At 39.2% G+C, this 27,155-nt stretch overlaps 2 protein-coding genes, 2 long non-coding RNA genes and 1 pseudogene across 8 annotated transcripts in view; 2 read left to right on the forward strand and 3 right to left on the reverse strand.

The window, feature by feature from the left end:
* The window catches only part of LOC108172946 (protein ROOT INITIATION DEFECTIVE 3-like), a 30,292-nt pseudogene that overhangs the window by 424 nt on the left and 2,713 nt on the right, over positions 1–27,155 (forward strand).
* Positions 480–1,392, forward strand: LOC103441120 (uncharacterized). Of its 2 annotated transcripts, none has more exons than XR_011583610.1 (2): positions 480–619; positions 1,201–1,392. It is a non-coding gene; the product is annotated as an uncharacterized lncRNA (long non-coding RNA). The 2 variants fall into 2 exon arrangements; XR_011583609.1 differs by lacking the exon at positions 480–619 and adding an exon at positions 872–1,002.
* LOC114826242 (putative disease resistance protein RGA3) overlaps positions 1,060–27,155 on the reverse strand; it is a 31,728-nt gene continuing 5,632 nt past the window's right edge. Inside the window, exons 2-4 of one of the 4 annotated variants that reach the window (XR_011583604.1) lie at positions 1,963–1,980; positions 1,528–1,627; positions 1,060–1,413 (exon numbers count right to left, since the gene is read on the reverse strand). The gene's annotated coding sequence lies outside the window, so the exon portion shown is untranslated. Of the gene's footprint in view, positions 1,414–1,527; positions 1,666–1,962; positions 5,123–27,155 lie in introns of those variants that run through there. The other 3 variants (XR_011583607.1, XR_003775314.2, XM_070826717.1) reach the window with 3 other exon arrangements.
* Positions 9,837–10,706, reverse strand: LOC139198251 (uncharacterized). Its single transcript, XR_011583608.1, has 3 exons — positions 10,664–10,706; positions 10,400–10,558; positions 9,837–10,302 (listed from the first exon to the last, which is right to left on the reverse strand). It is a non-coding gene; the product is annotated as an uncharacterized lncRNA (long non-coding RNA).
* Positions 15,245–25,808, reverse strand: LOC103431303 (protein DCL, chloroplastic). The gene is made up of 3 exons (XM_070826720.1): positions 25,220–25,808; positions 23,972–24,193; positions 15,245–15,421 (listed from the first exon to the last, which is right to left on the reverse strand). The coding sequence occupies exons 1-2, from the start codon at positions 25,454–25,456 to the stop codon at positions 24,017–24,019; spliced, it is 414 nt and encodes a 137-aa protein (XP_070682821.1). The 5' UTR covers positions 25,457–25,808; the 3' UTR covers positions 15,245–15,421; positions 23,972–24,016.

Genomic DNA, 27,155 nt, shown 5'->3' on the forward strand with positions numbered 1-27,155 from the left:
TATCTTTTTTTGAGCTCTGAAATGCCAATGAACATTTTTTTTTTTTTGTATTTATTAAGGTTAATACTGGTAGACTGCTTAAGAAATTGCATGCTCACGACAGAGGTGTTAGTTGCTTGGTATTTTTGGATGATGGCTCGCTGCTGATTTCGGGGTTGGAGAATGGAGGCATTAGAGTTTGGTCTCTTATAGGGTAACCATTTCTTATCGTATATTTTTGTATCTTTATATTGTTTTTAATTATGCACTGAAAACGGTTATATCTCTATCCGTTGAAGGTATGACGTGGCCTTTAGTAAGTTATAAACTGTATTTGGTATAATAGTAATGTTTAGTAATGGACGGATCATGTACTGAACAATGATGACAAAGTTAGTTAAAATGGGGTCTTGATACTATAAGAGAAAACGATTCATGAATTCCCCATCCACGTGTGGATTGTTTGTCTTGACTTCTTGATCTTTTACTTTCTTAATTGAGCCATTGCACTGGATCCTGGTGAAAATGTCGTCTTTGCCAGTGGTAGAGATGGCAAGATATACGTTGGTGCACTTAGTGCTGAGAGCCCGCTTAACAGCAAGAATGGATTGCATATCATCGATTGTTTCTTGAATCACAGGTTTCTCTCTTTTCCTATAGGCAACCTTTTGAGTTTTCTTCGGTTAATACTTGTCTAATTTTTAAATCTGTATTTTTCGTTTTTCAAAGTATAATTGCCCAAGATTGTTGCACGTTTTAAGAACCCTGCATTCTACCTTTAGTTATGACAGGCCTTGCATTCTGGCGAACTGAATCGAGGAACATTCATTTTAGTATATTTTGAATGAGCAAAACTCATTTTACTCACAACTTTGTACTTTTGACTCTTGAACATCAAAGTTGTTACTTGCTTAGCATATGGCATTTCTGGAAATTATTTGATTTCTAGATTAGAAGATGGCGTGGTCCGACTTTGGGATGCTAGAACTCATAATATTCTTCGCGTGTTCAAACACGCAAAAGGTTATCTCAATTCTATTTGAATTATTTCCTTCCCCGGGTTTATGCATATTGATGATATTGAAGCAAATTTAGCTGTATTTGATTAGCACTATTTCATAATACAGTTTATATTCAAAGATCTCAGTTGTTTGTGTTCAATCTGCCAAACTTTTGATAATTTGTTTAGTATTTACATAAAATTTGCACTGTACTCTGCAGGTCCAGTGAATAATATTCTAGTCGTTCGACAACACTTTTCTGAGAAATATTGTTCGACACACACGCTTTTGATGATCTTCATTCTCCCCGAAAGCAAAGGAAAAGACCATTATGCTGAAATCTGTAATGCAGCAGCCAACACCGGTCCTACTAATGCATGCAGGCTTCTCTCCCTTTCCATCTCATTTCCTCTAAAGAGAAAATGCATTAGCCCTGCGTCCATTAGCAGCACTCGCAACAGTCAAGCGGGTATGATTAACGAAAAATTCAAAGGGTCAACGAAACATGCATGCATAAACTAAACACCCCAATTAATTTTGAGATTACCTGTTTCTGCACTCTTCCTTTTCGATGATTTTTGCACCCGCGCAAAGTCAGCTTCAATATAATGGTTTTGGTTTATTTCAGGCAGCATTGTTTTTACACCCTGTAACTAGTAGCAGCTAAATCAGACGACTGGAGGGTCTGCAAAATTTTGTGACTATAAACTATTACTTTCTTGCATATAATTTTGGGTTTAAAGTTGCTTATAGTCTCAAATCCAGAGATTTTAAAAGTAAAATAAAACTAGAGCATTGCAAATCACAACATTGGGAGAGGAGGAATCGTACTCTGGGACCTGGAATATAGTCTTAACCGAGTTACAAGTCCCTTGCAACATTATATATGCAGTTATGCTTGTCTAGTTGGAATCTTGTCTAGTTGGATTGATGTAAAATGAATAGAGTGAGTTGGTAAATAAATAGAAAAGAGCTTAATTACCAGAAGTGGAAGGCCTCTCATGCAACTAAACAGCTTCCTCTGCTTCGACTATGCCTTCACCCTCATCATCAGAATCAGAAGTGGAAGGCCTCTCAGGTAACTCAACTGCATCCTCTGCCTCCACTATGCGTTCAAAATCAATATATATGTTGGGGATGTGAGAAATCTTGGGCCACTCCTTTCCTCTGCCTTTTTGGCAACCTCGTGCAAGATTACCAGTGTATGATGTGAAGTATCTGAAGTGGTGTTTTCCGCAAGAAGTCTGGCAGAGTTGTTAGCTGAGAGCAATCGATAATGTCTAAAGAAGAAAGGCATGGCATTATGGTAATATGAGAATCCTCTTCCTTCCACTCTTCCACTCCTTTCCACTCTTCCCACTCCAACATCAACAGAAATGTTAGTGTTTTCAATTTTGGGAATAGAGTAATGCATGATGATGCTGATGACGTTTCCTTTTCTATTCCCAGAAACTCAACTCCAACCTTTTTTACTCCTTTCATTCTCCAAATACTCAGGCTTTCGAGGGACGACAATCTTCCCAAAGGTGGTAAAACTTCACATTCATTCCATTCATCCAAGCTAAGAAATCTCAAATTGTTTAATGACATGATCCAGTCGGGGGCAGTGCTTCCATTATAGCCACTGATTCCTAAAGATTCCAAATTTGGATGCGGTCGTAAGAAATTCAGTATTTCCGCAGTTCCACACTCCTCAAACTCTATACTCAATTCTGAGAGTTGTTGTTTGTTCCCCAGGGGTGACGCTTTCTCATGCTCACCCGCAGCAACTTTCACATCCCCATCAATTTCTATGCTGAGAACACGAAGTTGGTCTAAGTTTCTCAAATCTCCCAATTTGAACGCTTCATCGTCGTCTTTACCACCGCCAACAGGGCACCGATCTAGTCTTCTTAGATTTATTAATCTCCCAATCCCTTTCGGCAAGTACTTCAACTCATTGCAACCCTCAACATAAAGATGCCTTAAGTTAATCAACTTTCCCATGCTCTGAGGTAGACTTTCAAGTTCCCCACACCCATCAAGGCGCAATGTCTGCAAATTGTATAAATTACACACCGCCTTCGGTAGCTTTTTCAAACCTCTATTTTCAGACAAATCAATGAATCTCAGATGCACCAATTCACCTATCTCTTCCGGAAGCACTTCAATACAATTACTACTCAAATTCAATGTCCTAAGATGTTTCAACTGTGACATCAAAGTTGAGTCCACAACGGTGAATTTTGAACCAAAAGTTGCAAGAGTACGCAGATCAGTTTTGCAGCTGGAAAATGAAACATGTGGAAATGGACCCTCGGGAGCAAGCAATAGGGTCAAATGACGAATCTTATCACCCAAGGACTCTATTGTATCGTTACCACCCTTAACCTCCATTGTAAAGCATTCATTTTGAGTAAGAAACTGTAGAAAGTCGTGTACAATATCATGCATTTTACACATCCAGATATTTCCATCACGATCTTTTTTAAAGTCTTGGAAGAAAGATCGCATTACTAAATTATCAAAACACCTTTGGCCAATTATTTTCTTCTCTATTTTTCCTTTCGAATAGAGATAATCTTGTGACATCCACAATTCAATCAAATGATCTTTATCGATCTCATGATCTTTTGGAAAAATAGCACAATACAAAAGGCATTGTTTGACCATAGGTACCAAATCAAAATAACTCAGTAACAATGGTTTGAAAACTTGTTCCGCAACATCTTCCAGCTCCCATATCTTACTATTCAAAACTTCTTGCCATTCTTTCCTTGTTTTCTTGTCACGCATGAGACTACCCAGAGTCTTTGCAGCAAGAGGCAAACCCTTGCACTTTTTTGAAATTTTTTCACCAATGTCTCCCAACACACTATCCTTTTCCCTATTTAAAAATGCCATGTAGTTGAATATTAACAAACAATATTGTTCGCTCAACCTCTCCAAATAGATCGTGTGAGCGGGAGCTCCCATCATATCAACAACCTCCTGTTTTCGAGTGGTCACTAATATTCTACTGCCTCGAGCGCCACTTTGCATTAATCGCAAATTCAATTTCTCCCACCGTTTTGAGTCTTTAGTCCACACATCGTCTAAGACAAGGAGAAACTTTTTTCCCTTTATGACTTCAGACATACACCGAAACAAATCTTCCAAAGTATTTGAATTTGGGATGACCCCTTCGGCACCAGAAATGATGGCTTTGGCAATTTTGTTCACATCAAAAGGGTCCGAAACACAAACCCATATTTTGATGTCAAACCAGGCTTTAACATTTTCATCGTTAAAAGCCAGTTGGGCCAGAGTTGTCTTCCCCATTCCTCCCATCCCGACAATAGGGATGACAAGAAGGCTCCTCTCTTCTTGACTACTCTCATTCAACAACTTGCTAACCAAAACTTCCTTTTGTTGTTCTCTACCAAATATGATAGATTCATCAACAGAAGAATCAATTTCGACTCGCTCAGGTTGTTCAATAATAATTCTCTCCATGGATTGAAAGTTATATGTTTGTCTGCGCTTAACAATCTTATCTAAATCTTCATTCAGATGTTTCATCTCACGAGCAATGTCATAATGACGAATTACCCGTCTGACTTGACCAAAAGAAAAGCAGGAGGGAATAGAGAAACATACCGCCTTCTTCTTCTTCTCGGTAACAAGAGAAGTACTTCCACCGTGCTCTTCTTGTTTCTCAACTTGTTGTTTCAGTATTTCAGTCTTCCACTCATCCACCACATTGTCCATCTTGTACGACACCTCTATCAGCTCCTCCAGCCAATTTCTGACTCTGGTCTCCTTCACTTGCCTCATCTCCGCATCCTCAAGCACAGCACGAATCGCTTTAAGGTTGTCAGCGAACTCTGCAACATCTTTCTCCGCATTCAAAACCAGGCTCACCTTTTCCCCGACGTACTGGTAAGTTATCGAAGCCAGTTGTTCGAGAAGCACGGAAATGAGTGCCTCGGCCATCTTTCGGTTAGCAGTGGAAACAGAGAAAACCAAGAGATCTGAACTGAGAAAGCGCAGGATGGAAGGCTGTGGTATCCAAGGAGGAAAAAATCGATAATATCGGCGAAATATCGCCGATATTATCGTTTTTTTGAAGTACCGAAATTTTTTTAACTATCCAACCTATTTTCGTCAAAATATCGCGATATTATCGATAATATCGCGATATTTTCTAAATTATCGACAATATCGCAATATTTTATTAAAAATATACTTAAATATGTTGAGAAAACTCAACACATAGTTAACTTGATCATGGCCCAAAGGCCAAACAAGTTTTGGTTATCTCACCAGGGGAGTGTGAATTTTATAGGAAAAATTCATTGCTCACTTCCTTGCATGGGCGATGTGGGACTCGCCCAATGGGGGAAAAAATCAAAATTTCGGCCGAAATTTTACACCCACTTTAAACGGCCATAACTTTGTCAAAACTCAACGAAATCAAGCAATACAAAAACGAAAGTTGTATCCCTCGAAGAGACAAAGAGAATGGTACCTCACACTATGTCTGAATCGTAGTGGTTTGGCCGGAAAATGCCTCGAAAGTCACTGAGGTCGCTGAGGTCGTCGGAAACTGGGTAAGATTCAAATGAGTATAACTTTTTCAATACGCAACGAAATTGAGTGAAACAAAAAGAAAAGTTGTAGCCCTCGAAGAGACGAAGAGAATGGTACCTCACACGATGTCTGAATCGTAGTGGTTTGGCCGGAAAATTTCTCGAAAGTCACTGAGGTCGCTGAGGTCGTCGGAAACTGGGTAAGATTCAAATGAGTATAACTTTTTCAATACGCAACGAAATTGAGTGAAACAAAAAGGAAAGTTGTAGCCCTCGAAGATACGAAGAGAATGGTACCTCACACGACGTCTGACTCGTTGTGGTTTGGCCGGAAATTGCTTCGAAATCTACTGAGGTCGCCGGAAACTGGGTAAGATTCAAATGAGTATAACTTTTTCAATACGCAACGAAATTGAGTGAAACAAAAAGGAAAGTTGTAGCCCTCGAAGAGACGAAGAGATTGATACCTTGCACGTCAGCCAAAATTCAATTGACACACTCCTAGCTTCCAAAATTCAATACTTTTACTTTATATCAAGTTGAAAAAACATAATCGGCATCCAAATTAAAGTTTAATCTTATTCAATGTATTGATTTTCAATCGTTAATTGATATACTATAATTTGGAACTTCAACACCTAGACGCATGCTTATGTGTAAGAAATTTAAATTGTCAAATTCGGCACATTATTCTTCATCATTTTATTCACTTCCCTTTTTTTTTTTTTAATATCCTAAATAAAACCTCCAAATATTGTACTAATTAATTATATATAAATGATTATGGTGTGTTTAAACTTCTTTCATTAATTACTACATATTTTCTACACTCACAATGTTTGTCAGCTCGCTATATAATCAACTTAAATCAGTTAAATCCATCATGCAATGCATTTCCTTCCAATTTTTTGTGGTAAACTAATAGATAATTGACTAAATAAACATCCTACAAAGTTTCATTAAAAATTTCCAAGTTTTTCTTACAATTTCCGTGGTTTCCATGTAATTTTTATCGATATCGATATTATCCCGATATTTCCATCGATATTTCCGTGTTTTCGGACTACCGATATTTCCGATATTACCGATATTTTCTTCCTTGGTGGTATCACATTTGTTCTTCCCACCACTACTTGAGTTAGGGATGTTGATGGATGTGACAACCGACAAATAATAAAGTGGTAGGGTAGAGGTGAGTCATCCCGCACTCATTTGTTCAACTTGACTTGTTTTGCAGACATACATTGGTCCTCTTTCCTGTTGTACGATTGCACTCAGGAGTCAGGACAGCCACACGAATCAAACAATAATTGAGATAGCAGATTCGCGTATAATACATGTATTATTACGTATATCTTACGTTGAATACATGTATTGTTTTTACTCTTTGCCCTCTGTATTTTTAATCACATTCGAATTTTATCTAGAATAGTGTTATCCGAACACCTACTTTTATTTTTTTATTTCAATTTTTGACTGTTAGATCGAAAGAATTGAATAAAATTAATTGTAAAAAAATTAACAAAAATATGTAGAATGTAGAAATAATCGTGTAAATAACACTTTCCTTTATTTAAGATAAAAGCAAAAGACAAGTCTTTGCTGACTTTGATATATATTAAGTTCGCGTGGTTAACTGTTGTTTTGTACTAAATTTAAACAAACAACTAAAGCAGTAGAGACATGAAAACAAAACAATACCTCTGTAATTAAGAATTATTTCTCCTAATTGTTCTGTGAGTAAAAGCACGGCTTCAAATCTTCTTTGTCATTGAACAAAAAAAAAACTTCGTTGTCAATTATTCCGACTATGTCCAATAATTTTCACATGGGTAAAACCGTAAACGGAAGTTGGGGAAGAGAAGAGGGGAAAGCAATTGAGAATTGAAAGTAAAAACAGAGTAGACATGTACGGAGGTCACAGTTGATTTGACTTTTAAATTACACAATCTCTGATTTGTTTGACTTTCGAGCACCATTTGTCGTGGGGAGGAGCAATTTGCCGCGATTTTCTGGGAACTTAAAACAATCAAATAAACAAGAAATTTATATTGAAACATGGGAGAAAATTTTTGTGAATTTATGTTCATAAGTGTTTTTGTTAAATTGCACTAATTGTATAATTGTCATTTTTATCGATTGTCATTTGCATGTGAAAGATCTCCAAGAATTCTCTGATGATATGAACAAATGGCCGTGGAGAGGTAGTTTATGCCTCCATGGATGTGCAATGATTAGGTATTTAGCGAAGAAGATTTTTTTTTTTATGTTAAACGACATCGTTTTGAGCCAAATGACTTTAAACAAAAATAAAAGACTACTATTGCTAAAAAAATTAACAACTACTATTGCACGACCGGCTATACATTCCACTTTTACTTTGTTACTTATTTTTGGAACAGTGCATTCGGCACAAAAGCCGATCTACCCAAAGAAAAAGGGAATTTTAATGAAAAGCCCGCGGTACAGTTCACTTTAACGAAAAATCATATTTTTACACTAAAAAGTCAAACATGATACTATTCATTTTACCCTTTATTTTGTCCTTATCGTTAAAACTCAAAGTTTTCAAACCCCTTTAATTAATTTTCCTGAAGAAAAATTGCTGACTGCGGCTTCAAATAAATAAAAAATTATAAAAAATTTCGAGCTGATGAGTTTGCTTGAATGTGATCAGTGTAAAATTCTCTTGTAATCTCTCCGGGCCCAGAGATGCCGCACCTTTCTTCTGGCAAGATTTTGAGATGAGAATGTGGGGTGGCTAGACAAATAATAATGGTAGGGTAGAGGTGAGTCATCTCACACTCACTTGTTGAACAATTATTATCTTTTAAGCAGGAATCTTACCTCAAAGTCAAAAGTTAGATAGACAATTCACACAAAGACTTTTAAACTCGGGTGTAGTGGAAGAAACAATTGTCGGATTCTGAGTAAAGTGGAATTCTTCATCTCACATTCTCTTCATCTCGTCGAGAAGTATGATTTTCTTTTTTGAATCACTCGATTTCGTTGAGTATTGAATAAGTTATAAACGTTTAAAGTTTACCCAGTTTCCGGCGAGTTTTCCAATTTTGCCGCGAACTAGTCACCTTTCAGGTTTTTTTCCGGCCATCTCCGGCAATCATTGGGCTTCCAAATAGGTATAATCTTGTTCTTCACTTTCTTATCTTCATTTTGATATATTATGGGTCAAATTTGGTTAAAAATCGATTAAGTTATGAAGCTTTGAAAATTGCCTAAAGAGTTTTTAAAGAAATGACCAAAATCATGAAAGATGGACAATCTCAGGGACCATTTCTATTGATTTTCAATCTCATGGACCATTTTTATTAATCATGCAAATCTTAAAGACCATTTTGTATAATAACCTGACAAATAATAGTGGTAGGGTCGAAGTGAGTCATCCCTCACTTATTTCTTCAACAACTTGTATGACAGCCATACATTGATCCCTCTTCCTGTTGATTTCCACCGAAAGTTTTTAAATTTCTTCACCTTACACTACAGAACAAAAAAAAAATATATTAAAAGATGAAAAAGCTTTGTCTGTATAGTCCACCGTTCAACCAAGTTGTGCTAAGCAGAGGTTTTTTTTTTTTTTGTCATTAGTTAAACTTGGAGGCGGGGGGATTCGAACCTTGGATGAGTTGAGAGTTTTCTTGGCTCTAGTGCCACTGCACCAGGCCCCCATCCTCAGTAGCGCTTAGCAGGGTTGTCAACCGTTGTTTTTCCATTCATTTTTTATAGTCCACCCTTGGTCTGCATTGCCATCACCTAACGGAAGGTCGTCGGTCCAAGTTCGTAGGCCAAGCTCGTCGCACAAAGTTTTATGCAACAGACATGAGATCCCGTCGGTTAACTACTGTTTTACTCGACAAGCAGGTTTGTCACATAGAAATAAATTTACGCGACAGAGATGATCTCAACCGACGGACTCTGTTTGGTTGTCATTTTATATTAAAATAAAACAGTGGGATAATCCGAAGAGATCGTCCATCGAAAATAAGTGATCTAAGAGATGACTGTTCCGTCTGGTAAATTTATATGATATTAAAAAATTAAAATTTATAAATGCATTAATTAATTAAAAATATAATTGGAGATTAAAAATATTAAATACCAAGATTTAAAAAAAAATTTATATTGTCAAATCATTTTTGAATATTATCTAAAGGAGGGGGTGCACTTAGCCTCACAATGGGTTAGTAATAATGTGGTTCAAATTCTCATTTGACAAGAATCAAACCTAGGACCTCTCACTTATGAATGAAGAGGAATACCACTAGACCGTAGTACTAAATGGCTATGGTCAAATTGAAACTAAATATATACAACCCAAAAAATATTGTTTGTTCAAATAGAATACAAAATTAAAAAAAAAAAAAAATTGTAAGCTAGGGGAGGTCCTGGGATGGCTGTACAAGCTCGGGCGGCGACGGTGGAATTGTGATGTCATAAGTTGATAAGCTCTAGGATACGATCATGAAGTACTGGCAGACTAATTCCCTTTGACGTGCTAGCTTCTCCTCCACATGCTGAAGTCGAGAGTCGGTCTGGGTCACTACAGTGGAGCTCGATGAAGAACATGAGCCGACTTCCCGGATCCGACCCGCCTTAAGGCAACTTATTTCCTTGCCATTCTTTTCAGCCAACCCCGTCCATCAGCACCTGGAAAGACAACTTTGAGTCGGTGTCAACTCCTCCATAGGCATATCAGGATACTGCTAGGAGAGAATGGAGAGGTACTCGTCCTTCTTTTGTACCATTGAAGCCTGAAAAAAACAAAGAATACAAAGTTAGATCAATTGGAATTTAAACCATAATTAAAGCTTTTAAACATAAGATACACATTTATGGAAGAATACTTACTTAAATCCCATCTACGACCTCGTCGCCATAGTTAGCATGGGTCTCCCCTCAAACCACCACCTCCAGGAAGTTCTCCCCAACCTCCTGATGTTCCTAGACCCGATAAGATAGGGGTTGAGAACCTGAGTGGTGCTCGTACGACTTCTACTCCTTGTTTCCCTTATTAGGCGCCGATTTTTTTTTAAATATACTAGTTTAAATCAAGATAAAAATAAATATACAACAAAAACAAAATCAATATAAAATTAAAAATACGAATGTTACCTGAAGCTTTTCGGTCTTAAAATGGGTGCAAAGCTAGTGCCACTCACCCACTGTAATACCTTGAAAAATTTAAAATATGTGATTATGTGGAAATTTTTTTTCGATAAGTGGAAATGACGAAAATGCCCTAGGGGATAAATGTAAATTTTCAAGGACGTATTTTATCCCCATATATTTTGTTATGTTTTTGGACTTATTTGGATAGAGTTTGATCCTACGAGTGCGTAGGCGAAAACCGTTTGTGAAACGGAGTTATAACAAAGAAATTAGAGACGTTTTAGTTGTTGGAAAAAATAAAATAAAATAAAATAATGGTGGGAAACTGCCAAGTGGTAGCAAGAGAGAGGGGTAATGTGGAGTCCCATAATTTCTGAATTTTATACACCTTTTTCCTACGTGCTCATTTTGATTAAACTTTTAGACTTCTCTTTTTATTTAATCTTGCTTAAAGGGGGACATTTTTATTTAACTTAGGTTAGTTAAGTTTGGGTTGAAATTAATTTACTACGAACCTTATAAAATGGTTATTAACTCTTTTGGACTAGGAAAGTGAGGTCAAATGGCTTTCTTGGAGTGGCAAAGTTTGTCACGTAGTTCACTCCATATGCCGACCCAAGGACATTAGATTAACTTGTTGGTGAAAAGTATGTAGTTGAGGTGTTATCATGTAGGGCTTTTAGGGTGCGTTTGTTGCACCGGACTGTCTCGGACTGGACTAGCTGCTGGGACTAAGCTGGACTGGCTTAGACTAGACTAAGTTGAACTAGCTTAGCGAAGCGTTTGGTACAGTGTTGGACTATAAAATCGGATAATAAACAAACTATAATATTATATTATTTAATGCATATATTATAATATTTTATATTATTTAATGTATATATTGTAATATTTTATATTATTTGATGCATACATAATAATGTTTTATTATTTATTCAACTTTTTAACCTTTTTTTATCCTGGAAAACTATCACTCTGCAATCATCTCTTCTTTTCTCCTTCCATCTCCGTCCATTTCTTCTTTTCTCCCTCATTTTCCTGCACAACGCTGGTGTGAAGCTCATCGCAAATCCTTCAAAAAAAAGCTCATCATCTTCACCCTCTTGCCGCCATTAAGCATCTCCACCTTCCTCATCCTTTTTTCTTCCAAAATTTTTCGGATCTCTCTCTTTCTGATACATGCGTTGGCTTCTCGGCCTGCAAAGCCATCTCAGAATTTTCTGGCAAGGGGTGGACTTTGAATTTGGTGGTTGGATTTGGTTGTTGTTATTGTTTTGCGTTTTTATTTTGTTTTTAATTTTGTGGTTGGATTTTGAGATTTAGGCAGCGGGTGAGGCTTTTGTTTCAGATATGGGGGGTGGGCAAACGGTGTTGCAGAGAAGAACGCTTGCAGACGATGCAGTATGTAGACGATGCAACGGGCAAATGAAACAGATTGGGGGACGGGATTAGCAATCACATACCTATTGGGGATCCTCGCTAAGATGACCTAGCGAAAGACTTAGTCGGTGCGAGTCCGACTTAGTCTCATTAACGGTAGTCCTTGTTCTCATCAAACACTGGCTAGCAATCCCAGCTAAGCTAGTCCAATCCAAGGAAGTTTAGTGAGGGCAAACAAACGCCCCCTTAGGGTGCTTAGTAAGCACCTTAGGGTGATGACTATTGAAGCCTAGGTTGATGATTAAGCAAGCCTATAGCTAACGTGGAATGGTGGAGTAGCATTTGATGTTGAAACTGATAACCAATGAGAACCACTTTGCCGCCTTATTTATGGTATAAATAGGAGCAATGCTCCATATGTGTTAGATTTTTCCTCTTGCAAAGTGCAATACGCCCCGTATGTAGAAAGTGTGTAAGAGAGTGTTAAAAGGAGATAAGCAAAAGAAGTACTCGTGGAGTAAGAATAGAGGATTCGAGGTAGGGGAATTTGGGGAATCAATAGATTGCATTTGTTACTTGTATTATGGGAAATATTGTTATGTGGACTTGAGATGTATTCAACTATTGACTTAGATATGATTGTTATGTGGTATATTATATATTGGCATGATCATTATCATTTGTCAAAGAAGTAAAGGAGTTACTTGTGTTGTGGGAAAATGTGGAAATTAGCTTTTGTGTAGTTGAGTCTGTTCATTGTGAAACCAGTTCCAGGCGAGCCCGATGTGCACAATAGAATAGGATATCGACGGAAATTGTCGATGTGGGTGATTTGGGCTGGAGATCAATGAATCAGATAAGATGACTAGCAAAAGGGATTATGAACTTGGGTGAGTTGATGAGGGTTATTCTATATATTAAAGCACTTGGGGCCACAGTGGTAAAATGCATGGTATGGGACATGCAGGTCTGGTTGCTTCAATATATAGGTTAACGGGTTGGGTAGAAAAGAAGTATTGTTCTTGCATTACATTACTCATAAAATATTCATAACATTCATAATATTAATCACGTGAGACCTTGGACCCCTACTGAGCTTTTAGCTCACCCCTTATTAGTTGTGTTACAGGAGAAGAGACAGGAATCTAGTGGTTGACTTGGAAGAAAGAGACTGCTTATAAATAGTTTTAAACTTTTTATGGAGTTGTTGTCGTTTTCTCTTATGTGTAATGACAATGTAAATTATTTTGTTTAATGAAACGTTTTAGTTCAACACAGACACATGTTACTACCTTTAAGTTACCCTTGTTATTCATGCTCTAAAAAAACAAATTTTAGGGCGTGACAGGTAATGAGGGATACGGGAGAGAAAAGGAGAAGGGGGAGGACCAATAGGGATAGGAAGAAGGGAGAGAAAGGAGGGAGGTGAGGGAGCACCGGATCCTTTTGGATCCGTGCAACCCGACCCCACCCGGTTTCTTGACCCGCCTCTAACTCCTCCGTCCGACGTTCGATCGAGGTGATTCCGATGTCTATGGAAATCTCTCATCGAGCCTAACGTCTCCATAGTGTTAGATTTTAAATTTTCTAACCCAAACTTACGAATCGAAGCCAAAAACCCACAAGTGGTTCCAGCGGGTTTACCCTTTTTCCGGTGGCTTCGGAGAGCTTCACTGTCGATTACCACCACCAAAAGACTCCTCTCAACCCCAGGAGCTGATAACGATGTAATTGTATGTAATGCACAAAAACAATGGAAGGAAAAATATCGAAGAGATATAACAAAGAAAGAGAGGAATGAAAATCTTAGCTTCTTTTCATTACATTCAATTGTGACCGACTTGTCTTATAAATACCACACACTCATAACTAACTCCAAGAGCCTCCAATACATTTGTGACACATGACTATATCCTCCTGTTGACCCTAAAAACTACCAAGCCTACGTGGCGCGCAGGCCGAGTAATCTATGAGCTAACTACGTCCTTCGGTTGTGTGCGGGGCGTGCCAACTCCAAAGGATTAGAGAAGATAAGTTTACAGCTGAGGGTGCTACTAACTTTCTCGGTCAGACCTTCTCGTTTTATGTTTTTAGATGTGATTAAAATATTGTAGATTTAGTTGATTTTCACATAGTTGATTTTTAAATATGATCTAGAAAATAAATAATTAGATCATCGTGCAACATTATAAAATATGAAGCAGAGCCATAAATGTAACAGAAACAAATATGATAGTTGTTCTTATAACGATCATCACATGGCGTGTTGATTCCTCTATCGCTTGCTTGGCACTTGGCACTGATGAGTTGAGGATCATTCCAGTGGTGACACGAAACTAAAAGTGTAGGTAGGATTGAAATTCTCTCGATATCCTTGTCGCTGGATTTGGAACAGACGATAATGATACGAGACAGCTGTTGGTTCTCGACTGTGATGCTACCAATTTGGTTTCTTCTGCCGAGAAATTCGTTAATGCAGTTAGAACTGTTTTTTGCTTCTTGTTTCTTTTCTCATTAATTGTGAGGGGAAAAAAAATCTCAATGTTGCCAATTTTGAAGAAAAATAAGTTTTGGATACTTTGACGAGTGTAGCATGCCAACTGCCTATCAACCCCACTTTTTTTTGTCGAGTAAAGATGAGCATTCAGAGTATGAGTATGGGTGTGCTTAGTTCGGTTTGTTTCACCTCTAAAATTGAAAATGAGAGAAAATAATATAATTGACTTAATTCTGTATTAGGTTGGTCTAATCAGTTTTGTTTAGTTCAGAAAAGAGAGGAGGGAAGAGAATGGAAAGAGATGGAAATATAAAAAGTGGTGAAAACAGAGGAAGAGAATGAAGAGAGGGAAAAATGGACTTAACCGCAACGGAACTATGATTAGCATGGTTCATCACGTGAGTTACTCCTAATGTGACTCCCGAATCACTCTGGTGACTGGAAAACATAGTTTAGAGTTATGAAATGTGCTAGGACAATCGCGCACGTGCATGAGGGACTCCCAATCATTGATGCAAGTGTTAGCCTCTATGGATCAATGATTAGAAGCCATTCGCGTGATTGGGCGACTGTTCTAAAACTCCTTTCAAACTACTAACCGCCGGAACATAAGCATAACCACTAGCTTGAAGATTTCATGGTCCAATTTAACCAAGATTACTTCTTAGCTTATGCACACCAAATGAATAATTTTGTAGAGAGAACAATAACAAGCCAAATACAATTTTATTCACCACATAATTTAGCCTCACATTTTACTGAAGTCGCATCATGTACCTTCAAAGAATTTACCATATCTACTACTGCTATTTTCCAACTTCTTACTCTCTAACAATTTAAAATTGACATATAACGAGAAATATGGAACGAACAAAAAATTTTCCTTGACATACAGTTATACAAAGTAACTCCGCCTATGTAAGTTTATCTTATATTGCCGGTCCCAAGCCCGGATAAAGGAGGAGGGGAAGGGCGTCAGGTAGTCGACAGCCGGCACTCCATGATCACGTCGAATCCTTATGAAAATGAATCCAGAACAAAATCGCGCAAAAGCTAGGGCGTCACCTGTAAGTGGCGCGCTGTGTGGCCCGAGCACAGTGATAAGTGAGCAAGGGTCGCTGTATCTCCATCGGCACCCGGATGCAGTGTTAAATGAGCAAGGGGATCATAGAAACTTCTTTTCGAACGACTCCACTCAAAGTTGTTTGGGAGCATATGCTCCTATCAACTTTACACGGGACACACAAAAGAAATACTTTGATCCTATTAGACGGGGGAGGGTGAAGAAGCTAGGACAGAAGGGTAGAGTTCAAGAGAGCAAAATGCGTTTAGGAACGTGGAATATAGGAACCTTAACGGGAAAATCTATGGAAGTAGTGGAAGTTATGGTGAGGAGAAGGATAAATATTATGTGCCTACAAGAAACTAAGTGGGTTGGTCGTAAGGCAAAGGATCTAGAAAACTCAGGGTTTAAACTTTGGTATTCGGGCACAAATAGAACGAGAAACGGTGTTGGCATCATCGTGGACAAGACCTTGACACAAGATGTTGTAGATGTCAAGAGGGTAGGAGATAGAATCATGGCAATCAAGATTGTAATAGGACAAGAACTTATCAATGTGATTAGTGCGTACACACCTCAAGTAGGGTTGGATACGAGTTCGAAGGAGAAATTTTGGGAAGACCTTGGAGACTTGGTGCAAGGAATTGCTCAAACGGAGAAGTTATTTATAGGAGGAGATTTAAATGGACACGTGGGCAGGGAGACAGGCAACTATGGAGGTTTCATGGTGGCCATGGTTTTGGGGAGAGAAACGAGGATGGAGAAGCTATCTTGGATTTTGCAATGGCATATGATCTCTTTTTAGCCAACACCTTCTTTAAGAAGAAAGAAGAACATATGATCACCTACAAGAGTGGGTCGTAAAAAATACAAATAGATTTTCTTCTAATGAGGAAAGGGGATCGTATAACTTGTAAGGATTGCAAAGTTATACCAAGAAAGAGCGTGGCTAATCAACATCGCTTGTTGGTGATGGATGTACATATCAAAAGAGTGAGACAAAAGAACAAGACTTGGAAGTGCCCAAGGACTAGATGGTGGAATCTAAAAGAAGAAAAACAAGCCATTTTCAAAGAGAAAGTAATCACCCAGTGTGTGTGGGATAGAGAGGGGGAAGCTAGCCAAATGTGGGATTCCATGGCTAGTTGTATCCGAAAAGTAGCAAAAGAGGTACTAGGAGAGTCCAAGGGCTTTGCCCCACACTAAAAGGAATCTTGGTGGTGGAATGAGGAGGTACAAACAAAGGTGAAGGCTAAGAAGGAATGTTGTAAAGCCTTATACAAGGATAGGACCGATGAAAATGGTGAAAGGTATAGAAAAGCGAAGCAAGAGGCGAAGAAAGCTGTGAGAGAAACTAAGTTAGCGGCTTACGACGATATGTATAAACGACTAGATACCAAAGAAGGAGAGTTGGATATCTATAAACTAGCTAGAGCAAGGGAAAAGAAGACAAGGGACCTAAACCAAGTGAGGTGCATCAAGGATGAGGATGGAAAGGTTCTTGCTACAGAGAACGCGGTTAAAGACATATGGAGAGGTTATTTTCATAATCTTTTCAATGAAGGACATGAAAGGAGTGCTTCTTTAGGGGAGTTGAGTAACTCAGAAGAGTGTAGAAACTAGTCTTTTTATCTTTGAATCCGGAAGGAAGAAGTGGTTGTAGCTTTGAAGAAGATGAAGCATAGAAAAGCAATAGGCCCAGACGATATACCAATCGAAGTGTGGAAAGTTTTGGGAGAGACAGGTATAACATGGCTCACTGACCTTTTCAATAGGATTTTGAAAACGAAGAAGATGCCAAATGAGTGGCGAACGAGCACTTTGGTGCCTATCTACAAGAATAAGGGTGACGTACAAAATTGCATGAACTATAGGGGTATTAAGCTAATGAGTCATACAATGAAGCTCTAGGAGAGAGTCATTGAGCATAGATTGAGGCAAGAGACACGGGTTTCCGACAACCAATTCGAGTTCATGCTAGGGCGCTCAACCATGGAGGCAATCTATCTCTTACGAAGATTGATGGAAAGATATAGAGATGGGAAAAATGATTTACATATGGTCTTTATAGATTTGGAAAAAGTGTATGATAGGGTCCCAAGAGACATTCTTTGGAAGATTTTAGAGAAGAAATGAGTACGAGTAGCATATATCCAAGCTATAAAGGATATGTATGAAGGAGCAAAGACTGCCGTAAGAACTCATGAAGGACAAACCGAAAGCTTTCTCATAACTGTAGGATTACATCAAGGCTCATCCTTAAGTCCTTACCTTTTTGCGTTGGTAATGGATGAGTTAACATGACATATTCAAGATGATATTCCTTGGTGTATGCTTTTCGCAGATAGTGTTGATAGATGAAACTTAGGAATGGGTAAATGCCAAGCTTAACCTTTGGAGAGAAGTGTTGGAATCTAAAGGTCTTCGCCTAAGCCTATCAAAGACAGAATATATGGAGTGCAAGTTCAGTGCAAATGGAAGCCAAAACGAGTTAGGAGTAAGGATCGGAGATCAAGAAATACCAAAGAGCGACCGTTTTCGTTACCTAGGATCTATCTTGCAAAAGAACGGAGAATTAGATGGAGATCTCAACCATAGAATACAAGCTGGATGGATGAAGTGGAAGAGTGCATCCGACGTGTTGTGTGACTGTCGTATGCCACTGAAGCTCAAGGGAAAATTTTATAGGACGGCAATAAGGCCGGCGATGCTGTATGGCACAGAATGTTGGGCGGTGAAGCATCAACACGTACACAAAATGGGTGTAGCGGAGATGAGGATGCTTCGTTGGATGTGTGGGCACACGAGAAAGGATAAGATTAGGAATGAGGATATCCGGGGTAAAGTAGGAGTAGCCGAAATTGAAGGAAAGATGAGAGAAAATCGGTTACGGTAGTTTGGATATGTGCAAAGAAGGCCTACTGACGCTCCAATTAGAAGATGCGACTATGGGACAGAGGTTCAGGGCCGAAGGGGTAGAGGAAGACCTAGGAAAACTTTGGAAGAGACTCTAAGAAAAGACTTAGAGTACTTGGATCTAACGAAGGACATGACACGGGACCGAGCACAATGACGTTCTAAGATTTATATAGCCGATCCCACTCAGTGACTTGGATTTTCCAAGTCTCCAACCGAGAAGTTTTCCTCACTCGGGAAATTAAGGGAACACTACCTCAACCTACATGCTCCACTCACAAAGCTTCAACATACAAGCTTCAACAAAAGAAAATTCAAAGAACTTAGCGAAGAAGGCTTTTGTGTATTTAACACAATACGTTGAAATGAAGGAAAACTTATTTATTGATCTCCTCGATAAGTTACAAATATGTACATATACATGAATCAAAATAAACAAACAAGAGGGAGCCTTCACAAAGGTTGCTTAGGAGTAGTCTCAGCAATCGGTAGAGCCCCAGAAAGAGAAGGCACCAGAGGGGGATCATTCGGAGCCTCAGTACTGGACAGAACCCTAGAAGGAGGAGGCATCAGAGGTTGATCATTTGGAGCTTCATTACGCGGTACAGCCCCAGAAGACGAATGCAATAAATGCCTTTGGAACAAACCCACAAATCTCTGATGATCAAGTAACACCTGACCATCAGATTCCTTCATCTGGTCAAGCTTCCTCTTCATGTTTGTAGCATAGTCATGTGCGAGCCGGTGCAACTGTTTATTCTCATGCTTGAGCCCTCTAATCTCCTGTTTGAGACTCATCACTTCAGCCGCCAATGATTCAACTTGACGGGTTCGAGCAAATAGGCGTTGGGCCATATTAGACACAGAACCTGCACACTGAACACTGAGAGCCAGATAATCCTTAACAGCTAACTCATCAGACCGTTTGGAAAGTAGTCTGTTATCTTTGGGAGTGAGAAGGTTCTTGGCCACCACCGCAGCGGTCATATCATTTTTCATCACGGAATCCCCAACGGTAAGAGGACCAGTAGGGGAGACGAAGGATGGGCGCCATATGTTGTCTGGAGAAGGCGGGGCTGCCTCTTCAACAAGGTTCAAGTCAAAACGACGGTCGGAGGGGCCAGACATTTTCAAAGGTGTTGAAGAGAAAAGAGGTCGGACAAATCAAGATCTTAGAAGTGCAAGAATGAAGCTTCTACTGGTGGAGATTCAAGTGTGCTTTGGAACTTAATGCCAGCCCCTATAAAAATCTGCACTCGACGGAGCTTCAGAAATCGAAGAGGCGCCTACTCAGAAATCGAAGAGGCGTTTGCTTTCTCAAAAGCTGGGCTGCTCAGAGACCACAAGGGTCGATCTCAGAAATCGAAGAGACGTTTGCTTTCTCAAAAGTTGGGCTGCTCAAAGACCACGAAGGCCGATCTCAGAAATCGAAAAGGCACTTGCTTTCTCAAAAGCTGGGTTGCTCAGAGACCACGAGGGCCGATCTCAGAAATCAAAGAGGCACCTACTTTTCTAGCCTTATCAGCACCTGTCACACGCACACTCAGCTTTGCGGAAATTATGGGCATTCTGTCGAAGACTTCTGGTGAAGTAGAAAGCACATGAATCTTACTGTTCAATCACCCACTTCCCACACGCAACAGTAGCTCATAGGTACCACAGATAACTTTGCCAAAGTTCTCTGCCAAAGTTGAGACACGTGAAGCTTGCAGCTCCCACTACATCGCTCTGACTAAGAAGGGTAAAAGAATAGCAAAGAAACAGCACTAACAAAGTTTAGACACATAAATTTTGAATGTCTAGCTACCATATTATTACCCACAAGGGTAAAGGAACAGTACCACTGCTGGATAATTGGAAAGTCCCTGTGTGTCAACCTCTATGCTTCGTGGCAAGGTAGACTAGCAAACATGCCCAACCTTTACTCACATTCGAGAAAACACTCCCAACAAGATTGCTTGCTTCAAAATCGAAGAAGCACCGTCCTACGAATCTCGAGAGCCAGACTCCCAACATGACTACTTTCTCAAAAATCGAAGAGAGGGTAAATGAACAGTACTATTGCTGGATAATTGGAAAGTTCCTATGTGTCAACGTCTGTGCTTCGTGGCAAGGTAGACTAGCAAACATGCCCAACCTTTACTCACTTTCGAGAAAACACTCCCAGCAAAATTGCTTGCTCCAAAATCGAAGAGGCACCGCCCTCCGAATCTCGAGAACCAGACTCCCAACATGATTACTTTCTCAAAAATCGAAGAGACACCGCTCTCCGAATCTCGAGAGCCAGACCCCCAGCATGATTGCTTTCTCAAAAATCGAAGAGGCATCGTTCTCCGAATCTCGAGAGCCAGATTCCCGATAGGATTGCTTGTTCGAAAACCGAAGAGGCACCATTTTCCCAACTTCAAGAGCCGGATCTCCTTGGATAAAGCTTGTCTGTAATCTTAACATGCAACATCAGCTTTCTAGATACCACAGACCACTTTTTCAAAGTGCTCTGATAGAGTTAAAACATGTGAAACTGGCAGCTCCCACTACCGTGCTATGACTAAGCAGGGTAAAGGAATAACATTACTACTTGTTGTTAGGGAGACTCCTATATATGTCGACCTCCATCCCCAACGGACAGGCAGATCTGCAAAAATGCTCAACCCTTCCTCATATCTGAGAGGGCACTCCCTACGAAGCCTTTCGAAATATTCAGCTTTCTTTCCCCCGATAATACCTCTGCAAACAAGCTATACTAGAGCAAGAATATCTCATATCATCAGGGTTAAAAGCAAGAGTATCCCATATCATGCTTTTTCCCTGTCTTTTCCTTTGGTCTTGTTCTTACCTGCAAGACAAGGAGAAAGAGAGCAATCAGTCAGCACTTGGAATCAAGCTTCCAGCCAGGAACTGACTGCCTGGAACCCCTTACCTGATTACTTACCTGGCATTGCTCTCGAGTACTCATCTTCAACATCTTATTAGGGGTGGGTTCGGTTTAAATCGGTTTGGTTTTTTGTCAAAACCGAAACCAAACCGAAATTTCGGTTCGGTTCGGTTCAGTTCATTTTTTTCGATTTTTTTCGGTTCGGTTTTTTTTTTTTGTTCGATTTTTTCCGGTTCGGTTTCGGTTTTTTGTTTTTTTTTTTTTTCAAAAAATGAAAAACATTGAAATTTTAAATTTAACATATCCAACACAATCATAACATAAGCATTCTAACTAGAATCAAAGACAATGAAAATAAACATTTAAAATTGAACTAAAATCATCAATCAAGTCTTCCAAAGTCCAAACTAACAACCTCACAACACAAAAATCGTACAAATGACTTAGAAAAGTTAAATTGTATGATGTTGTTCAAAGATCAAGGTTGTTTGCTTGTAATTGCATGTTGACAACTTGATTAGTAAAAATAATGCGTGGGTGGATTTATTTAGTGTGTGTTAAATTCTTTTCCATCACAAATTACCCAAGTAATCTACCCGAAATAAATGTTTATGGATTTTGTTACATGTTATATGAGAGTAGATTTGGAAAAGAAAGCTAGGGCAGAAGTAGGCAGTGCTATGGAGATGGATGTAGGTACTTCTCGAGGAGGTTTGGTTCCGGAACCTTATATGGGGGATAAATAATAGGTTAAGGTTTAGAGTTTTTATAGGCCTTTTTTAAATATTTTGAGCTTAAAGTTTGGCAACACATTGGGTTTAGCACATTTTAACTTACAAATTGGGTTTAGAAAATAATACCCAAAACAAATAATTAAATAAAAAATTTAATTTAATTAATTCGGTTCAGTTCGGTTTAGTTCGGTTTCTAGATCACTAAAACCGAACCGAACCAAAAGAATTCGGTTCGGTTCGATTTTTTCAATTCGGTTCGGTTTTTTCGTTCGGTTCGATTTTTTCGGTTTCGGTTCAGTTTGGTTTTCGGTTTTCGATTTTTTGAACCCACCCCTACATCTTATGATTCCAGGGAAGATACCGCATCTACCTGAGGAACAGATAGGGCAAGTGAGAAGGATACAATGAAGCATGTGGAGACAAGGGTAACAGCACACGTGCCGATACATCCACTACTCTGTCAAAAGCAAAAGTATCCCATATCAGCAGGGTCGAACGTACTCTAGATTTGATGAACTTGTTTTGACCCTCAAATTATTCAGTCGGCCTTATACTCTGGAGGAAACCAGAAAACCCTCCAGCTCAGTTCAAGAATAAGCCTGTGGAAAGTTACTTCTTCAAAAGCAAAAGTATCCCATATCATATCTTCTCATTTTTCTTCTCTTTATCTTTCATGATGCCTGCAAGATAGGGAGAATGTGAACAATCAGCCGGAGCTCTGATTGCTTACCTTGTCTGTTACCTCTTTCAGCAAATCCCCTAGCTGGGCGACTTGGGGGACTACTACTACATGGTTTGTATCGCGTTTGACCAAGCCTGAAACTATAAGTAAGCTTCAAGTGAAATTGATACATTACCTTGTGCATCTCCACCAGTTAAAGATACCACCCCTGGATGGAGGAAGAGTACTTCCAGAGAAGATACCACATCTACCTATGAGACAGATAAGGCAAGTCAAGACGATACCACACTCCGATACTTAGAAGTTTCGTGATTACGAGATCATTCTCCCACAATATTTCCTAATGTCATTTGTACTAAATCATTCACTTGTACTCACTAAAGGAGAGCTTGAACCTATGTACTTGTGTAAACCCTTCACAATTAATGAGAACTCCTATATTCCGTGGACGTAACCAATCTGGGTGAACCACGTACATCTTGTGTTTGCTTTCCTATCTCTATCCATTTATATACTTATCCACACTAATGACCGGAGCAATCTAGCGAAGATCACAAAAAGCGACCGTTTTCGCTACCTATGATCTATCTTGCAAGAGAACGGAGAATTAGATAGAGATCTCAACCATAGAATACAAGCTGGATGGATGAAGTGTAAGAGTGCATCCGGCGTGTTGTGTGACCGTTGTAGGCCACTGAAGCTCAAGGGAAAATTTTATAAGACGGCAATAAGGCCAGAGATGTTGTATGGCACAGAATGTTGGGCGGTGAAGCATCAATACGTACACAAAATGGGTGTAGCGGAGATGAGGATGCTTCGTGGGATGTATGGGCACACGAGAAAGGATAAGATTGGGAATGAGGATATCCGAGGTAAAGTAGGACTAGCCGAAATTGAAGGAAAGATGAGAGAAAATCGGTTCCGGTGATTTGGACATGTGCAAAGAAGGCCTACTGACGCTCCGGTTCGAAGATGTGACTATAGGACAGAGGTTTAGGGCCGAATGGGTAGAGGGAGACCTAGGAAAACTTTGGAAGAGACTCTAAGAAAAGACTTAGAGTACTTGGATCTAATGGAGAACATGACACAAAATCGAGCGCAATGGCGTTTAGGATTCATATAGCCAACCCCACTTAGTGGGAAAAGGCTTTGTTGTTGTTGTTGTTGACATACAGTTATACAAAGTCAGAGGATTCGACAAATCTAGCTTCATAAACCGTGTCTGCGCTTTTGGAAATGTCTGAGAATGAAGCTGTCTGCGTATAAAGGATAGTTCTTCCTTATCAGCCCCTTTATGCATTTCCAATATGAAAAGTCGACTAGTGTTCCGTCCTTTTGAACAATGAACAAACATCTTGAGCTTTCAAAATCAGGGTGATAACCAACCTGTCAACTCAAAACGAGAAAAATGGATCACATGAGAATCAGATTTACTTGTAATACAAATACAGCATGCTTGAGAAAAACCCCAAATCACTCATCTTTGATGAAGTGTTGAATGCAGAAAAAGTTTTTTGTATTTGGCTTTAAATTTCGAAAATGACTACCTGAACCCAAGTTCCATCATTTTAAAAGCATGTATACTTCTCAATGCCCTACGATCCTTTTGGGATACTAGAGGTTGATTAGCATTACTTCGGTCAATTCATTATATGCCTTCTAAACACCATACACTAACATGTAACAGTTCTTACTTATCATTCACTGGTAAAGCCATATAAGAAACAATGCAGATAACTAGTTCTCTAAGGGGAACTAGAGAGATTGAGCTCCAACCACCTTCCACAATCAAGTGATGGAGGGTAAAACAGTCCCACATTGGAGTGTGGTGTGGGAGTTTGTGGAGGGGAAGCGATATTAAAATATGAAGGGTGAAGATAACATTCATCGCCTACACCATCCCCAAGTTCCAGTAGCTCAGTTGGGAGGATAAAAGGTGGATGATGTTTAATGACCAGACTTGAATCAAAGTTACAGTTCAAAATTAGTAAAAAACCCGAAAGCAATCAAGTCTGATCATTGCCAAAACAGAAATGACAAGCAACATAGGAGAAGCTATCCAGAAACAGGCATATCCCAACAAATGCCATTCATGTTTCTCTAGATGCTCAGTTGCCAAAATCCTCTCACTTATAAGCACTTCTATAGTAAATTAAAGTCATTGGGATCAAACGAAAAATGAGCAATCAAGTAATCAATCATCAAAGTTGTAAAGCAGCTTAATTTGAAAGCAGCCTAATTCAAAAGCACCAAAACACTAAAATGGGCAATCAAGATTAAAGACCAATACCCAATCATCAAAATTGGCACCCCAAACACTAAACCCCAGAATTGCAGAGCAGCTTAATTCAAAAGAAGCTTAAACCAAAAGCAGCTTAATCTGAGATAATCGAACAAAGAAACAGAAGATACCGTGATATAATCGATTCCAGAACCGATCTTCTTCTTAGCTTCAGGATGAAACGGAAGCAACCTTTCGAGAACAGTCTTCTGATGCTCAGGACTCAACCTATCTCCGCTCTCGTACTTCCCCGAATGAAGAATCATCCTCACAAACCCTACCAGCGGAACTGTATCCTCCAAAATCTTATCCTCCCAATCGACCCACTTCCCATCTTCTCCCCCATTTTCCTCCGAAATCCCGTCCATGTCCTTCCCGGACGAAACCACCGGCTTTCGGAGCAGTCCCGGGTCAGGCCCTTGCGTCCCGGGCCTCCCGATTCTGCTGCCCCCGTCGGGTCCTGTCTTCAGGGCGCAGGGGCGGGGTGAGGCAACGTCGTATTGAGGAAAGGGAAGGATAGAGTTAGGGGGCAGGGGTGGAGGGTGAGGGAGTTTATGTGGCGGAGGAGGAGCGGCGGTGATCTGGAGAGAGATGCCATGGCTGTCGCGCCCTGAGGTACTTGTTGCTATGACTAAAAGGTACTTTTTTTAGTAAGCACTTTCTCTCATCTGATCCTTCTTCAGAAGTTGAAGGCTTGAAGACCCATCAGTCATAGTCAGCGTCTGTAGACCTGTAGCAGATAAACAAGGAAATGCCCGCGAGGTTCCCCACTCTCCACCTCTGTTTCCGGATTTTGGGCCGAAAGCCCGGGCCCAATATAAAATCACTAAAATCCATACCCATACCCTCTTGCATTTCGAGCTTGGATTTTTCTCTTCTGGTCCGAAGACCATCAATTGCGAATTGGAGATGCTTGCTGAAACGGGACGCCCATTTCGTTCAACCGAAAAGAGAAATCCATTTGGGCGTAAATGAAACCTGATACGCATCAGTCGTGGGGGACAATCATATACCGTGATTCTAAAGGACTTGAATCACACTATTTGAGCACAATGCCTCTACGAATTGCTCCAGAAACGATAAACACACAAACCTTTAACATCTCACTTAATTATAGTCATTGTTTTCGTTTGATTTATTCAATTCAACAGCTAAAAATAAAAAAAGTGTGTATGAAGCTAAAAAAAGGTGTGTGCATCTTAGCTCCCATTGCCTAAAAATGCAATACATTGTGAGGTAATTACATTTTACCACCTTGAAGTGTGCTTCATATAACGCTTTGCATCCTCTTGTTTTAAATTTCTAATTTATATCAGTGATATTTCACATTAAATTTATTCGGACAACGAAAATAGAAGTTTAAACTTGGATGTATAGGAAGAACACATTTATTTATCTAATTTGACTATGCCCAAGCCTTCAATCTTTCTAGCCATCATGTTAATCTTAGCAAATTATGACGTTTATTTTAGTGGTATTATTAAATAATGATGTGCCTCACTTGAGATTCTGTTTTTTGCTTAATTAAAATCGCATGAACGCCTCGTGAATCAAAACATTAATAAAAAAAATTAAAAATAACATAATTTAGGAGAATGTCAATTAAATTTTTAAAATTCAACTCGACCCTGTTGAATTAAAAATGAAAAACCTCAAGAGATGTGAGTGAAAGATGTCCGAATCAATCAACAATGGACAACAACTAAGAACTTTTTTTTTTTTTTTGGTTGGTTTTATCATATATGAAAATTTGAACAAGGAAAAGATATACAGAATTGATCCAGAATTGGGACAATGTTGTAAATATTATGTGGATGGTCCACATGAATAGTTTGTTACTATTTATGCACAGTATTTTCACTATTCATTTGTGGAAAATTTGTAAAGTGAATAGTGCTTTCTTTTGTTTATATAAAGGAAGAAGAGGAGATGAAGTGAGGTGAGTTCACGGGAAAGAAAGAGAGGAAGGAAGGAAGAGGAAGAGAGAGAAGGAAGAGGAAGAGAGAGAATAGAGGAAGATGAGAGGAGATAATAGAGAGAGTTATCTTTGTACTCCTATTATTTCAA

Source organism: Malus domestica, chromosome 08 (genome assembly GCF_042453785.1).
Source record: "Malus domestica chromosome 08, GDT2T_hap1".
In the NCBI taxonomy this organism is placed as follows: Eukaryota; Viridiplantae; Streptophyta; class Magnoliopsida; order Rosales; family Rosaceae; genus Malus; species Malus domestica.